At 35.7% G+C, this 17,729-nt stretch overlaps 2 protein-coding genes across 2 annotated transcripts; one reads left to right on the top strand and one right to left on the bottom strand.

Moving 5' to 3' along the window:
• The first annotated feature begins 771 nt into the window (after positions 1-771).
• LOC113310992 (protein FAR1-RELATED SEQUENCE 5-like) lies at positions 772-4,410 on the top strand. Its single transcript, XM_026559825.1, has 5 exons — positions 772-971; positions 1,273-3,363; positions 3,521-3,709; positions 3,826-3,873; positions 3,972-4,410. The coding sequence occupies exons 1-4, from the start codon at positions 852-854 to the stop codon at positions 3,865-3,867; spliced, it is 2,442 nt and encodes an 813-aa protein (XP_026415610.1). The 5' UTR covers positions 772-851; the 3' UTR covers positions 3,868-3,873; positions 3,972-4,410.
• Positions 4,411-7,277: 2,867 nt separating this feature from the next.
• Positions 7,278-10,046, bottom strand: LOC113313942 (superoxide dismutase [Cu-Zn] 2-like). Its single transcript, XM_026562716.1, has 7 exons — positions 9,834-10,046; positions 9,644-9,745; positions 9,408-9,503; positions 9,252-9,283; positions 8,989-9,064; positions 8,299-8,352; positions 7,278-7,745 (listed from the first exon to the last, which is right to left on the bottom strand). Exons 1-7 carry the CDS (start codon positions 9,919-9,921, stop codon positions 7,717-7,719), a joined length of 477 nt encoding a protein of 158 aa, XP_026418501.1. The 5' UTR covers positions 9,922-10,046; the 3' UTR covers positions 7,278-7,716.
• Between the last annotated feature and the right edge of the window lie 7,683 nt (positions 10,047-17,729).

The following is a 17,729-nucleotide window of genomic DNA, read 5'->3' as shown; positions in this document are numbered from 1 at the left end:
AAATCAATAGGAATTTAGAGTATTAGATGATGGTGATCCTGAGTTGACTCCGGTTCTTTCGTTTTTTCTAGGTCGGTGAGAAACAGTGTTGGTGATGATTGTTTCGTTTTTAGTTGAACCTTGTTAATTTGAAACTTTGTTTCTTTTAATTGAAAGTATTGTTTTCAATTTTTTATCAATATTGAACGTGTAGTTATTTAAGTTAACAATTTGTGCATGCGCATATGTATATGATTGAAAGGAAGGCACAGAAACAAAAATTACAAATGAAGATAAGAAAAGGGTAGCAGGATAAAAAAATTTGCAAGAAGTTTTAGCCAATTCAGGTCAACTAGTGAACTGAATTTTTATTTACACAATATTACCACAGATAAAAATTCGATATTATAAGCCCTGTCAACTCGAATCAGTTAAAATCGAACCGATATTAGGTCAATATAATAACGGTTTTGATATTTAACAACGATGCACGACCGACTAGTGGTAGGTATTGACTAAAAATCAAGCCGACCAACCAATATGCAGCCCTTATAATACTCCTTCCGTTACCTTTCGTCGGCAATGGAGTCTACTATTTATGTACCTTGGTAAATTTTGGTTTTTGTACGGTAGTACGATGGGAGTGGCGGGCAAGGTGAGGTGAGGTGAGGTGAGGAGTCTACTGAGGACCGATTTTGAACGGTCAATAAAAGACTTGATGCGGTTTCTTATCAGACCGTATTTTAAACGTTTCTAACACGTCCATCGTGCGTCAAGATCTGTTCACCCACTTGTTACGTGGGTCAACAAAGTCATAAACCAGACCGCACAGTCCTCTCTCTCCGCTGAAGAGCTCTTCTTCTTCTCCACCCATGGATTCCCAATCTGAAAACCCTAACAATAAAATCATTGTTTCTTCTTCACTACACTGTACGTTGAATGGCAACCCTGAAATCTATGAAACTGATGATGAAGGAGATCCTATTCCAGAGGTATTATCCGTTTTTGCCTTATTTCATTTCTTCTTGTTCATTTGCCCATAACTTACTTATTTATCACTACAAAATCTTAGTTATTGATGTTTTCTTTGCATATAGTTTTGTGCATCTAAATAGAAGATTTAGAAATATTAGGATTTTTTCTACTGAGTTCCTTTGATGTGTCATTTTTGTGTGATATAAGTGGATTTATTTTTTATTTTTTAGATTTGATGTATTGCATTGTTTGGGTTTGGAAGCTTAATGGACTGTTCATTTTATGATCATTTTTGATTTGATTATAATTTGTTAACAGGAAACTCCGATTACAGATGATAATTGTGAAACTATCCCGGATTTGGATTCTAATGATAATGAGAATACTGCAGAAGTTGTTGAACAACGGTTTTGTGATTCTGATGAGTTAGTAGAGCCAAAGGTTGGCATGATTTTTGACACTGCAAAAGAAGCATTTGATTACTATAATGAATATGCAAGAAAGATTGGATTTCGGGTGAGAATATTAAGGACAAACATGAACAGGAGTAAGCGTGATAAGATTCATCGGCAAGTGCTAGTTTGTTCATGTGAAGGAACCTATAGAATGGTAAGGAAACCTAGAAAAAGAAGAGAAAGCAAGCGATTTGAATGCATGGCAGTCTTTGAAATCAAACTAATGAGTGGTGACAAGTATGCATTGATTAGGTTCAAAGCTGAGCATACACATGAACTTATCCCGCCTAAATTTTCTAGTTACCTAAAGACGCCAAAGAGAATCGAGTCTGCCCATATAGCACATGTTGACAGTAGCCCTCCTCGTGGAATAAAAGCAGCGGATGTTTTCTCTTACATTCCTGAAGAAGTCGGCTTATCTGATCCCAACACAAAGTCCGGGTTTTTCAAGAGGGGTGATGCTCATTTTCTCCTCGAGTATTTCAGGAAAAAGAAGCAAGAAAATAAACATTTTTTCTACTCCTTTCGCACTAATGGAGATGGCAATATATGTGGTGTGTTTTTTTGTGATGCAAAGTCAAGAAGAGACTATGGGTTATTTGGTGATGCAGTATCTTTTGACACAACATTCAAAACAAACAATTACGATATGATATGTGCTCCAGTTATTGGTATAAATAATCATGGGCAACCTATACTTTTTGGATGTGGTTTGTTAGACGTTGAAACAACGGATTCTGTTGTGTGGTTATTTACTACTTTCTTGGAGGCTATGGGAGGAAAGAAGCCCATAAGTGTATTTACGGATCAATCTGCATTCATTTCAAATGCCGTTAGTGTTGTATTTCCAGAAGCTCAACATGGATTGTGTTTGTGGCATATACTTCAAAATGCTTCGAAGCACTTGACTAAAGTATTCAAAGCGTTTAAGTCATTCTCCGTTCAGTTTAGAGCTTGCATATATGATCCAGAAACAATTGAGGAATTTGAAGAAAGTTGGAGCAAGTTGCTTGACGAGTATGGGCTTAGAGGTATAGAGTGGCTTCAAGGCTTGTATGATTTGCGACAAATGTGGGCTCAAGTTTATAGTTCTGGTCATTTTTGTGCTGGCATGACTGCAACAGAAAGAAGCGAAAACATCAGCAAGTTTTTGAAAGCTTATTTTAGTACGGGTAGCATTCTTCTTCGAGAGTTCGTAGATCAATACTCTAAAGCCATGGTTGATCGGTATGAAAAGGAAAAGGAAGCAGAAAAAAAGACACACCAAACAGCACCAAATTTGATCTCTGCATGGTCTGTAGAACGTGAAGCATCAAATTTATACACTAGAGAGATGTTCTATGGTTTTCAAGAAGGGCTTCAACAAACTATTGATTTACTGTTAGAGTTGGTGTCAGACGACGGAGTGATTCGTACCTATAAAGCAACTGAGATGGAAGGTCAGAAAAAGATTCGCACACTAACATATAACCAAGCTGAACAATCTGTCTATTGCTCTTGTAGGAAATTTGAATTTAATGGAATCCTCTGCTCTCATGCATTAAAGTTGTTCCGCGACTTGCGATTTAAAAATCTACCTCCTAAATATTATTTGAAGAGATGGACACGTAAAGCTACAGAAGAAGATGTTTTTGACCCTTCTGGGGAGTTAATCCCGAATGATAATGATCCATCATCAACCGCTCGTTACAATGCGCTGTTACAAATTTCACAAAGAATTGTCACGAAGGGTTCGAAGTCAGAAGAAGTGTTTTCTCTCACTAATGCGTTACTGCTGGAATTAGAAGCGAAGATGGAGGGCCGTAATACTAGGGAGGAACCAAGGCCCACAACTAAGAAAACTACAATAGACACTAATCAGAATCAGGTATCCGACTTGGCACCAACTCAGATCATTAGGGGAGGAAGAACGTCCGCAGTTCAGAAAGCTACAACTGACACTAATCAGAACCAGGTATCCAACTTTGCAGCAATACAGTTTATAAAATTATTTATCTTACAGTTATCTTCCAAAAGAAAAGCTATAATATGCATGTTTTTTATTTTGAGAAAATATGTTACTACTGGTTGTCGTGTTTTTGCATATTATTTTTAACTCTTATTTTCTATAGGAGGCATCCAGATTGCTGCAAGTGCAACAGCCACAGCCGAATTATAGCCAAACTGGTTGGCAGTGGATGAACCAGCGAGTAGTTCATCCCCAAGGGGTTCATCCTCGAGACATTCTTCCACCATATAATTCAATGCCCTCTCAGCAGCGAAGGCCATATCTTCAAAATAGCTTGTTCGCACCACAACAGGTATGCAGTTGTGTAATCTCGTTGTTTTTATTTTTATTTCACGCATGTTTTGTTTCTGCAATATTGAGTTTTTACAGTATAGATCCGTGTATGACAATACCTCAATCATTATGTAGGAATCTCCATCGCAAATAAAACCCCGAGAAATGCCTCGCTAACAATTTGTAAGCATCTTTAACCTAGATATATCTTTGGCTTCTTCCCGTAATATATTCAAAACTAATGATGTGGTAAACACATATTTTGGTATTTTGTTGTATAGTAAAAAAGCAGATTGTGCCTGCCATATTTCAAGAAATATATGTCGTAGACTTCCAATGTCTTTTGAAGGACGGCATGCTAATAAATGTATATGGAGTTCGAGCCTAAACGGAATCAGTTTGACCGGCAGGCTTCAGTACCTGGTAAATGGTTAGAATGAATAGACTACATGGAATATGGTTGTTGAATCATATTTCATGCTTTATTTAGTAGACTTGCAGAATGTTGGTGTAACACAGTACTTCCTTTTTTAGTCCACGTCTTTATTATGTAATCATAAGCAAGAAAATGTATAATTGGTAACTGAAAGTCTCCTTAGGTGTATTCCAGGAGGTGTGTCTGTGTTGCTCAGTCAAATGCAACTAGGTGAATATCTACTTAGCAAAATGGTTGTAATTCTTAAAAGTTTGTATCTGTTTATAGATCTGATTCGAAGTCAACATGTTGAAAGCACTGGGTACGTTAGTTTGTACGTTCCCCAACTAACTCCTTGGAGCATCTCCAATGCTAACTTGGTGTGCATCTTTTGTAGAAGTTGTTTTTTCCAATGTAAAGACCAAATTTTCCTTAATTTGAGGAGATGAAAGAAAAACATCTCCAACCACAGATTGTATTTCTTTAGTTTTGAACTTTTTAAACCATTGATCCAAATCATATAACTAATCATAACCATTAATAATGATAAGTAGGATCTTCACATCCTCTAAGAGAACCTCTAAAACTAGAGGATAGTTTTGAGGATGTCTACATAACTACCAGACACATCATCTTTACTTTCTCCCTTCACATTCCCATTGGAGATGTTTTTTTGCTTAAATCCTTAAAAATCCTATGTGGCCTTATATTTAGGATATTTTGAATGTCTCCTTGGAGATGCTCTTTAGAGCTTATCCAATGAAATGTATGTGAGGGGAAAAGTATTAATCCACATAGGATGCACAACCATATTTAGAGCATCTTCAATGGAATATGGGTCTCTAAAAATATTGAAGCCATCTAGGATTTTAGAAACTTTAAATAAAGAAAACCTCTCCAGTGGTGGTTGGATATTAAAAATTTAATTTGATGTGGAAGTTTAAGTTTGGAAGAGAGTATGGGTTTTTAGAGACTCTCATCCATACCCACGTCATCACTATTTGTTTTTATTCTATTTATTTTGTTAGATTTTGTGGATTAACTTTCTACAAATAAGTGACAAGTGTTTCAAAATAGGTATGGATACAACTACCACTGGAGATGCTTATCAAAACCAAAAAAATTATTTTGATTCTATGTTGTTAAATACCTCTTTTTTAGGTCTCCAGATGGGATAAATATCCATACACCATTGGAGATGCTCTTATAAAAAATCATCTCCAACCCATTGATATGGGGATGAGGTGGCAAAAAAAAGTTAGACATTCTTTAGGTGAACCTCTAGTTTTAGACATTCACTTAGGCTGAGTGGAGTGGAGGAGGGGATGTATGGGTTGAGCAGTGTTGACACGTCACCAGGAGGAGAGGACTGAGTGGAGCGGTGGGGGAGGAAATTTTAATATGGGCGAGGATTGATTCCTCGCCCAAAAGTGTTTTATTTATTTAAAACAATAGAGGTGAGCCCAAAATCTGTTATTAATATATTTTATTAGGTTTTTAATTATAATAAAAGACAAAGCGAGGATTGTCTCCTCGTTTTTCTCTTTTTTTGGGCGAGGATTCAATCCCCGCTCACCTCCCCTGCATTCGAGCAGAGAGAAATTCAATGCATTTGAATTAGGGCTTTAGCCACTACATCTTGTCACTATCATCCCCTAGTTTTACTCCGCTACACTCGGGCTTAGAGGATGTCTTCCCATCCTAGTCACACTTTGACTAATAAAAATCAATGAGAACAATAATGAAAATATTTTTAACCAATTATATGCCTACGAATAAGTAAAGAAAGATGAAACAATCTAAGAGCTTCTCCAATGGAATGTATGTGAAGATAAATGTCTAAGTCCACATAGGATAGACATTCATTTTCTTTAAAATTCTTTTCCAACCCAACTTCATAAATCAATGTGAAGATGACATGACTTAATTTTTTTTAGACATTGTCAAGGTGAATGTCTAGTTTTAGACATTCACCTTGACAATATCAAGTTATCCTAGTAAACTTTTGCTTACCTAAATTAATTCAAATATATTAAATAATCATTTTTAGCTCTAACAAAATCTAAAATTACTAAAAATAATATTTACATTTAATCCATAAAAAATCACAAACAACATCATTGGAGATGAACTATTTTTCCTCCCTAAACTTTAAGGAAAATTGTAATGAGGATGTCTTGTTTGTGTTGCCACTTAGGAAACATACACAACCACCATTGGAGAAGCTCTAATGGGTTGGAGATAAAATTTATTTTTTCCTAATATTTAGGATTTTATACCCAGAGGATGTTTTAAAAGTGATGCCACATATGAAACATCCACGTTCACCATTGGAGAAGCTCCTATGAAAGTCATCCTGATAGTTCTGTCGATAGACCAGGTTACTATTTAATTGACTGGCTATATACAGCAACCTTGTTAAAGGTAAATAATCTACCCGTAATATTCAGTACTAAGGCTACGGCCTACTGAGTTTTAACTTGGCGGCCTTGGTTACAGAACACAGAGCTCCATAATCAGCATATATCATTCTATTGTAGTCTTCATAAAACAGAAACTGGTTACCTGAACCCCATCCATATAGTGGTGGGTTTTTCTTAAATGAAAAATATTGGTTGTTTTGAGTGCTCAAGCATTCAGCATTATCTACTCCTTTGTGGCATCTTGCTCGACTCAATGTCAGGATAAATATCACTTGAATCACCAAATTTTGATACGGATTGGCTGGAGTCAGCAATCGGTACCCTTATTCGGTGAAGGCTGAGAGTGCTATAAAAAACTAACGCACGTTTAAATTGCATCAAATTGGCAGAGGTGGTGGTTCTGGTGGTAAATAATGAGTTCTCATTAGTTTCCAATGTATGATCCCGATTTAGTTGGGGAAAACCAAAATAGTCAGAGTGGTCAGTAACTTATGGAAGTGTTGTTGGTTCATGGATTCAAAATAAAGGAGATGGAATAGAAGCAACCACGACTTGGATCAAGAAAAAAAGATAAAATGAGACATGGATCTATCTGAACCTGATCAAGAACTCCCCTTTGCACTTGATCTATATCCCAGTCTTACACATGTTACTTTTCAGTTCATGTAATCGTTTTCATCATTTACATTCTGAAGAAAAACCAGATATTCAACTGTTATCATTAGTCTCATTCCTGAGAGAGTGAAAGATTTCAACAACTTAAGATTCACTTCCAAAGGAATAAGGTATTTTGTTTATCAAACTGAAGATTAAAATACATGATGTGAAGAGAATTTGAACTTAAAAAGTCAGTTTGTACATCTCATCACAGCACGCCCTGCTTAAATTCTCAGTAACAAATCACAAGCTCAGATTTCAAACATTTTGACAAGACATGCAGTGTCTAAACTCATATGGTTTTATCATTTGGCTTGCTTAGGTACTGAAGTAACTGAACAAGATAGAACCAAAAAACCATAGTTTGCATACATTAGTACTTGGTACAGTGAACTGAGGTAGCACTGTTGCGAACTGAACTAACAAGTGTTATGACAATTGAGCTGTTTTTACACATTTCATGCTGGTGTATCATTCCTTTTTCTGACAGGAAGCAACTATGACTTGTTCAATGCAAATTGCAAGCCACAGTTAAACAGATGACTGGAGCCCGATGATACCTGCACCACAACATCTTCCATCAGTAATATCTGTAAAGTGAAAACTAAGGAATATGTACAGAATGCCCAATAACAGTCTCGCGAAGATTCAGAAAATTATTGTTACCCTATAGAAATTCAACTGACACTTCTGAGGTTCTGGAAGGCTTCCCATGGTTTTTTCAGGTCATATAAATGGAAAGTTGAAATGTTGAAATCATTCGGTGTAATGTGATTCACAACCAATTTCTAGGCACTTGGTCAAATGATTATCCCCATTCTATGTGGTTCAAAATATTTGTTTTAACGGTTGCACGATTCAGCCATTCAGGTGGACATTTCCTCCTAGACACAATTTAGCACAGTTCACGGTGTGGCAGTTCTTTTCTCTTTTTGCGGCTCAATTACCATAGGAGATGGATACCTGAAGTTTCCGGTTTTCTATATTATGAAAAATTCAACCTAATCTTGCCACAGCTAATGCAGGCCACGAGAGCATACTGCGATTTTAAAAGTTTGGATGAACAGAATTATTAAATAAAACAAAAAAGAAAAACATAGTAGAAGGAATTACCACATCCAATTCTTGCACCGGCATTCCCAGTAGTCTTGCTAAGTTCGTGTCCACCTGTAACATCAGTTACATAATAAGTTATAACACACACACAAAAAATAGAGGAAGTCAAAGGAAATAATTCACAGAAGTTTGGATGTTTCTGATCGCCACAAGAATTTTGAGATATAGGTGACGCTCAGGTCATTCGTAGACATAAAAATCAGTGATGTAGATCACTCCATCCAGCAGGTGATTAACTGAGGGCATACAGCCAAACAGGTAAAAGCCAAAGGTTTGTTAATTATTGCAACGAGCTTTTAATTAAACTAAAGATGTTTGATGCTTCCTTGGTTCCTCCCCCTCTCCCTAATGATACATTTGTGATAAGAGAGGATGCGAAGCTATCCGTGGAGATCAACCAATTAAGCAAAGTCAAGATGGCAGATCACTCCATCCAGCAGCAACTGGGAAACATAGATACTTAGTATTTTAGGTGTTACCATGTTATATCTAACAAACTCTATCGCTCGCAACTTGAATCCAAATTCAATTCTGCTTTAAGAACGCGCCAGGAATTGCTCAGACTTAAAAAGTACTAATTTATTTACATAGATGTTTTATGATTGTTCTTTTTACTTTCTATCTTGAATTCACACTTCACAATGCTTAGCCGTTCAATCAAGGAGTTATGTAAGAGATGATCCATACCTCTGCCGAGATCGTCGATATCAGCATGCACAACAACTGCCCTGCCAAGAATTGAATGCACCCCGCTAAGTGGAATCTGCGAATCACCCAGAAAGAAAACAAAACAATCCCCACTAAGCTACTACAACTGTTTTTAGGTAGAAAAAGAATTCACAGAACAGGCAAAGTACTTGAAAAGAACAGTAAAAATTCAACAATTTAGTATGAGAATTATGTAAAAAGAAAAAACAAAAAAAAATGTAGTAGGAAATGATTTACAGTACCTGAGTATCTTTAATAGAAACCTCAGCAACTCCTAAGACATTCAAAATTAGGCTACAGTTGAACAAAAACTACTAAAACCAAAAAAATCACAAAATAAAAAGACTCAGAAAAATAGAAATACAATTCAATGTATGCAGAGAGAGAGAGAGAGAGACCATTAGGGCCAGCAACTATGTTTCCTAGGTCACCCGCGTGTCTCTCTTTATCAGTTGGAGCACCATGATTCTTCTTTAGTGGATTGAAATGAGGTCCTGCAAAAAGTAAAAGACTATAATTATACTTAACGAGCAAATTTAAATTAACACTAACAGTATGTAAAAATAAATGAAACATCAAAATGATAGGGTTTGATTGATTTGAATGAGAGAAAGAGACTTAGGTAGAGATAAACCAGTGGAATTGCAGCCGTTGGTGGTATCCCCAAGAGCGTGAATATGGAAACCATGACGACCTGGAGTCAATCCTGTAATCTTCCCATTTATATGGGTAACACCTATAAATCAATCAATTCAACTCATGAGTACACTGTACAAGAAACAGTGAAGTTGGGAGAGAAAGAGAGATCGAATCAAGTAAAACACCTTTGGAATCTTGAATGAATTGAAGTGATCCTTTGATATTGTTATCACCAGTTATGAGAACCACAGCTTTTATGTTAGAGCCAGCCATTTTTTTTTGTATATTCCAGTCAATATCTCCTTTACTTCTCCCCTTAAGCCCCTTCTCCAGAATTTTGAGTTGAGAGTATTTCTGATAAGAAGTGATGGGTGCGGCCTCTAAAGGGAGTTACAATGTCAAATCTGTTCTATATAAGTCTAGAGAGTCTAGTAAGGCCGGTTCCTATAGGTCTGGGCATAAATTTCCATTTGCTATACCAGGTGGTATGGCAAATTGGCCGCACCATTATGGGAAAAGTATAGAGCGATTAAAATGCTATCGAACGATCATCTAAATGTCGCCATCGATATAGAGTCCATTGATGGTGTTGGAAGATGTTGGGGACTCCACCGCTAAATGATAATTTTATCGTTAACGGCTATTTCCCTCCTACTTTGTTCCTAAGCCCCCTCCTCATTTCATTAATATATTCATCCCTATTTTTACATAAAATCTACACTGATTTTCTTATTAATTTTTGTACTTTCACTCTCAATTTACTTACTTTAAATTTCATAATCAATGGCTTATTCTAATCAGATGCGAGGTCATATGGATCAGATTAAAAGGCAGGAAAACATGTGTGTTCGGATGTTGCGACAACTTGATGAGGAGGAAGAGGAAGCTAGAGAACTGAAAAATACTATGATGTTGATACTTTATCAGGAGATATATCTAGAGCTCCAGAGCCAAAAGAAGTATTCACAAGATGATATACACATTGAGGGAGGTATAAGTTCCACCAGAAGCTTATGCACGATTATTTTCTTCCCGATTGTGTGTATTCTAACCAAGATTTCCAGCGTCGATTCCGCATACCCCGACACTTGGTGATAAAAGTTACTAATGAGCTTTGTCAAGTAGAACCTCAATTTAATTATCAGTTTGATGCACTGAATATTAGAGGTTATAACCCTGAACAAAAGGTTATTTCGGCCCTCAGGATTCTAGGTTATGTAAACCTGCAGATTCGAACGATGAGTACCTTCGTATGGGAAAAACAACCTCGTACAAGTATCTTCTATCGTTTTGCGAAGTAATAATTAATCATTTTGGTCCACATATTTAAGAAAACCAACCGAGGAAGATGTTAGAGAAATATTAAAGCAAAACGAGGACATGGGATTCCCAAGAATGTTAGGCAGTGTAGTTTGTATGCATTGGGTATGGCTGGGATGCCCTACTTATCAGGCTGGTCAATATAAGGTTCATTGCCCAAAACCAAATGTTATCCTTGAAGTTGTTGCTTCTTATGATTTTGTGATATGGCACGCTTTTTATGGTCTTTTCCATTCACAAAATGACATTAATATTTTGCACAAATCTCCTCGATTTGCAAATCCAAAATACGGAATTTTCCTTGTTAGAGCATTGCACGGTCGAACTCGCAAGTGTTGCTATCTCAATCTTGTTGTAAAATTTAGTTAATCAAAACTATATCTTGAAATCTAGTCTATTACGTAATCATGTCTCGGTTTAGGATAAAAGTGTGTAGTTGAGCACCGGACTTCACCGCGTTCACTATTTGAAGAAGAAGATTAACTGAAGACTTTGGATTGGAGATCAACTGAAGAACTCTAGAGAACTTCTTTGACAAAAGGTATGTGAAGATTGAACCATCTATTCACACAGATTTATTCTATTTTATCTACTAAAATGAGATTAAGTCGTATGATTAAGTAGACTTTAAATTATTGCACAATGAAAATTTTGAGTTGTGTTTCTTCCAAATATATTTTTCGAAATATGAGTTAAGCTATATGTCATTCGAACAATTTATTGTTCAAAAAGATCAATTGAAAATAGCCTTGAACAATGATATGTGTGAGAATATCATTACTCAGGAATGTTTCGACTTGATTCATTTCAATCATGTGAAAATAATCTTGAACATTTTATATGATCTGTGTGAGACAATCATCTAATGTTAACTTGGGATGTTTCGTATTGATTAATTAATCATTTGAGAATTACACGGAATTAGTGGTATGTATGAGATTACCATTCTCGTCTTCCAAGGATGTTTCAAATCGATTATCGAGAGTTTTACAAAAATACTGACTTATGGATACATGACAGTGTGCATACCTAGTACACGTACTGGAAAAACTAGTTTGGGTCCGGAACTTCAGTATGCTTACCTAGTACATGTACTAGCATAACTGTAATGGGCCCGGAGCTGTAGTATGCATACTCTGTATACGTACTGGCGCGACTAGGGAAGGTTCGGAACTTTAGTATGCGTACTCAATACACGTACTAGTAAGTTTAGATTCGGCTAAAGACACCTTGGTACACATACTCAGTATGCATACCAAAACGTTTGTGCTCGTGAACTCAGGGGAGTATGCGTACTCAGTGTGCATACAAGAGTCTCTGAACTGTAACTGCCGTGAGGGTACACATACCTAGTATGCATACCTTAACATTACAACTCACGAACTGGATGAGTACACATACCCAGTCGAATATATTCAGATGCATTCAAAAATATTTTTATGAGATATCGATCATTTGAATAACTCTTCAAAACACATGTTAGATATATATTTGATCTCCGATTAAGTTTTGGTTGATTATCAAGTTGAATCTAAAGTGTTTTACGTAAATGACGAAAAGCTTATGGCTAACTTTGGTTAACCGTTATTGAGCCTACTCATTGTACACGTTTAGGTACGGTTCATCCTTATCTAAGATTGTATATTTCATTTATGGTAAAGTCAAGCTAAACCATCTAACGGTGAATATGATTGCTTATTTTCTAAGACATCTTAGCTTGAATCTCCAGTCAGAATTTCATCTAACGGTAAATGTTGTTTGCTTGATTACAAAGCTATCTCATCTTAAATCGTAAGAAACCTATGATCTTGAAATTATATATAAAAAGAAGCTCTCACATTTGGGAAAACTAATCCCGACATTTTCGTGTATCCAAGTTGCAAACTAAAGTCGATTCTCTCTTAACCTAGGTTTCTAGATTTTTCTGTGAAACATAATTAGGTTTACCACTTAAAGACTTCGCTTGGGATTCGTGAAGCCAGGTCTGACAATTTTATCTTTGATAGTTCGTGTATCCTGATCTTACACTTCTATTGTTTTGAGTTTATCTCGCTTATGAGTTATCTCGAGTTTATCTCTGATAGGTAAGATATAAACAAATCCCAAAGTTCTTCGTCTCATACTTTGTGATTCCACAATAACTTCTTCTATCTATTATTTAAGTTATTGTGACGTGAATAATAATCTAGGATGCTCTTCGTGAGTCATAAGTACCGGATTTTAAGGTTTGCTGAGCTTTAAGCTTACTGCAATCGATTTCCTATTTCACCTTGATTTTTTTATCTAAACAGGAATCAAAATAGACTTATCCATGGGAGACAAAAGGTTTATAAGTCTTCTTACTTGGGTTGAAGCAACTTCTAGGCTGTAAAGGACGTCATCTAGGGGAATCAAGTGCGCAGAGTCCTGTTGGGATTCAAGAGGCGCAGAGAGCACGACTGTACCTGAATAGGTGTGAGACTGGGTTCGGGCTCAACTACATTACAGACCGAAGTTATTCGTAGTGGGATAGAGTCTGTAGCGGCTTAATACAGTGTGATGTTCAAGTCTGGACTAGTTCCCGGGGTTTTTCTGCATTTGCGGTTTCCTCCTTAACAAAATTTCTGGTATCTGTGTATTTATTTTCTGCATTATATTTTGTTTATATAATTGAAATATCACATGTTGTGAGTTATATGAATCATAGTTTATAAATCCGTTCTTGTTTGTTGGATAAGACTTGATTGAACTTGGATATTGATTTTTGAGATCGTCCAAGTACTCTCACGTTATAATCAGGTCATTTATGTTTAATGGTTGATTGTGTAGAGAAAGAGATAAAAAAAATTAATATTGTTCCTTGATTGAGTATCCTTAAGTTGTAACTCTCGGAATATTATTAAGGCTTAGTCCATACAGATTGCCGAACGAAAAGGTTGGGCTTGGTTATTGTACCCCTGACAGTCCTCAAGTCCATTTTGCAACCAATACATGGGTATTATCTTGCGGATGGGATCCAAAATGGTCAACCTTACTTCAATGTTACCATCATCCCCCTGATGGCGAATTGGATCGTTCATGCCGTTATTTTAACAGTAGACAAATGGAGTTGAGGAATGATGTGGAACGGGCTTTTGGAATTGTGAAGGGGAAGTTTGATGTTATTTATAGTCCATATCATGGTCCAAGTGCTCATGAAATGCACTAAACCATGCTCATTTTCATAATTCAGCATAACATGGTAATTCAGGAAACAACCGTAGTAAGGATTGAACTAACCATGATGATGTAGATTTAAGGCCTCATATTCAACTAGAAAGAGGGATACCTGCAAGGAATTATGCACAAATGACTAGTTATATTCAGAACCAAAATATGTATGGCAGGTTATGAGAAGATCTGAAAGTGAATCTTTGGGCTAAGTTTGGAAGAGCCAACGAGCGTGATTTTTATGTTTATTATTTGTTTAAATATTTAATTATTAATTTGTTCGTGGTTTGTTATTTAATATTAATCTTTATAAAAATATTTAATTGTAACTTGTAGTTGATTGTTAATTTGTTTGTAGTTTGTTATTCATAATTTTTGTAAAAATATTCAATTGTCACTTAGCGGTTTTCAGTTCATCAAGCGACAAACACTCTATCGCCAACGACTTTCCATAAATCCCTTATACATATATCCACTCATCCCCATTTCAAATTCACACATTTTAACCAAACTTCTACAAAAGTGTTCTACTCTCACTCCATAATCTCCATCATATGGCTAATACCAACTTTACTCTAGACGAAGATTTATCTCTTTGTAGAAACTATGTAATATACTATCACAAGAGGGATGAAGAACATTGCCAAAATGGTTTAGTCAGTTAGAGTTATTGGGGTAAAGTTCATGAAACCTTCTGCAATGACACAGGTAACCTTCACAATCGGGATCGTGCAACATTGTTCTGCTGAATTTTTGCAATAAGAAAACAAGTTGAAGAAATATAGCTTTAGTTCGGATTGTAAATCGATATAAACTTAGTGGTGAAACCTATGATGAAATTGTTATGCGATCTCGAGAGGAATGGCAAAGATAGAAAAGAAATAATTTCGAATACGAAGCTCAGTTTCACATCCTCAAGGAGTTTCCCATTTCCCGTATGGGATATTAATACGATGTAATGATGTTAATGTGATGTTATAATTAAGTAAAACTTATTAAGTAGAATTGGGTAATATTAAGAAGAAATATTATTTCAAACTAAAATTCAGTAGAATGAAGCAACATTTAAAAATTCAACTTAATACATCAATTATCTACTTAAGAGGTTCTATTACATCCAATTTATCATCAAATTCATCATCTTCATCATCATCACCAGTTGTGTTGATAAATGTTGATTGTTGTTCGATCTCTCTTTGTAGATTATCAAAAGTCAATTGCCATACCTAATAGTCCGTCATAGGCTATCAGATAAGCACGTAAGTGCGACGCTTTTTCACCCATAATTACATTAGTTAGGACTCATTTTATCGCTAATAAACTTGTTTTAAGTATTTTGAAGGAAATAAAGCTCGATGGACTAAAATACGAAAATATGCGGGGAAAATGGACGAAATGAAGTGATTTATGATTAAATGGGCTAAGCCCGAAAGGAATATATTGAGAATCATTTTATTAAGTCCAATTATGTGGATATGGGAGTGTGGTAAGAATTCCACTGAGTGCGTAGAAGTGTGGAAACCATGTGAAAAGATATTAAATATGATAAAGGATATCTGAAGATATTTTGTTTGATGAAGAAAATATTTCCTTATGATGTGGAGTAATGGAATATTTGAAGATTTGGGAAAGAATATTATTATTTATGGTTGAAAATAATAATTAAGATATTGATTGCAGTATTTGACACATGGCGCATTCTGATGGGAGAATTTTTATATTATTTGACACGTGGCATACTTTTATTGGATGATGATGTGGTAGTGGATATGATAAAGAAAAGTGGTTTCCTTTGAAAACTATAAATACTGGTTGAAGCAAATGGAATAAGGAGGTCCGGGGTCCGTAGTCCAGAGCAAAAATAATAGAGTTTGAGTTTCATTTTCTTTTATTTTCTTTTTCCTTTTTATAATGGTCGGGTAATCTCTTTACTAGAGCTAAGAGGAAGCCCGATGATGTATATTAGAGAGTGTAATTTATTTTAATAATAATAATTCTCTTGGGTCCTATATTCTCGTTTATCATGATAACAATTATTTTTACATGTCCTCGTGCTTGCTTAAAAGAGTCTATATTCTTGTTTAGAGACTAGCATTTTAAGTATTGAGAGTTGTTAGTATTTTGAGAATCAAATGGTTATAAAGTTATATTTTCCAAGACATCTGATGTGTCCTAAACCGTCTTGAGTAGTTGTTGAGAGAATATTGTTTACAATAGTTATAATGATCTAATTGCATCGTAGTGGTGAAATCTAAACCCTAGGTTTTTCTTCTTCTTTATTTATTTCTTTTATTAGTTTAATTATTATTCCATCTTTTTGGCTTAGTATTTTTTAGAAAATCGAGGTAACAACTTTAATCCCTGTGGAACGAACCTATACACAATTTAATTCCCGTCACTATCAACATATAAAATAATTGTGTTTTTTTTGTTGGACTTAGCAAAAAATAAATAAATGATTGACATACATGTTTTTGTTTGATGTTCATTATTGAAGTGTTCCTAGTGAAGAAAAAGGACTTGATGGACCTGGTCAAAATGGTAAAGAATTTGGTGTTGAAGGAGAAGATTTGTATGGTGATTTGTCAGGTACTTGTTGATTAGCTGCTAACAACTCTTGATTATATTCGGGCAACACTTTTAAAATATGATAACAACTTTCGAATTGCGAAATTTTTACCGTATTGGCGTTGCCAGTCTGCAGGACACTTTCTTTCCACATCAACATCACCACTCTCGCGGGCTCTCTTGGATTGCGTTATTGCAACAACATATAAGGCGACTTCCTTGTTAATTGTAACGAACGGACCTCACAACCCAGCTGAATCACGACTATCGATGTTCATGGTTTGTTCATGATGTTTCTGAAATATGTTTTCACACATAGTGTTACCTTGTTGTTGTGAACCATTGATACAATTTTGGGTAATATAAACATAATTATGACAAATATATTCATCTTCAGCGACAATGAATTTGAATCCCAAAACTTTGGTACTTTTGTCCTGAGATTGAGGTTGAGATCGAGAAGTCATATTACAGAAAATTAAGAGATTATGAATTGTGGAGAAGGTGTGATTAGTGTATCTTGTTTTAGAACAGAAGAATGGACAATTGAGAATTCCGGAGTAGTTGAAATAAATTTAAAGTTCAGTATTTACAGGGAGCGGATTTCTGACTGTTAGATGATGTACTTTTGAGCGATGACCATCAAGCGACATAAAGACATCGCTGGCACTTTAACGACCGAGTGGTATAGAGACAGCCGAGCAATGAAGCCACTATCACACCTGACCAAGTGATAAATATACCACTTAGCCATATATGTATGTACCACTTGGCCATACCAATATTGGGTGCAAAAGTGGCAAACTATGTTAAATGCCATCCCCATAGGAAACTGCCTAATTGTTAGTTACTGGGAACACATTAATGCTCTTCTCTTGTGCGCTGAGATCAGTACTACATGGAACCCGACTTAAAAGGTTTCCCAGAGATCAGTCTCAACACAGCACAGGAGTTGAACCCAGGCTAGTGAGATGATTCTCTTAAAATACTTGTACAACCAAATT

The sequence above is a fragment of the Papaver somniferum genome, chromosome 9 (genome assembly GCF_003573695.1).
Source record: "Papaver somniferum cultivar HN1 chromosome 9, ASM357369v1, whole genome shotgun sequence".
Lineage (NCBI taxonomy): Eukaryota > Viridiplantae > Streptophyta > Magnoliopsida > Ranunculales > Papaveraceae > Papaver > Papaver somniferum.
The sequence above is the reverse complement of the archived record's forward strand: the minus strand, read 5'-3'. Positions and strand labels throughout refer to the sequence as shown.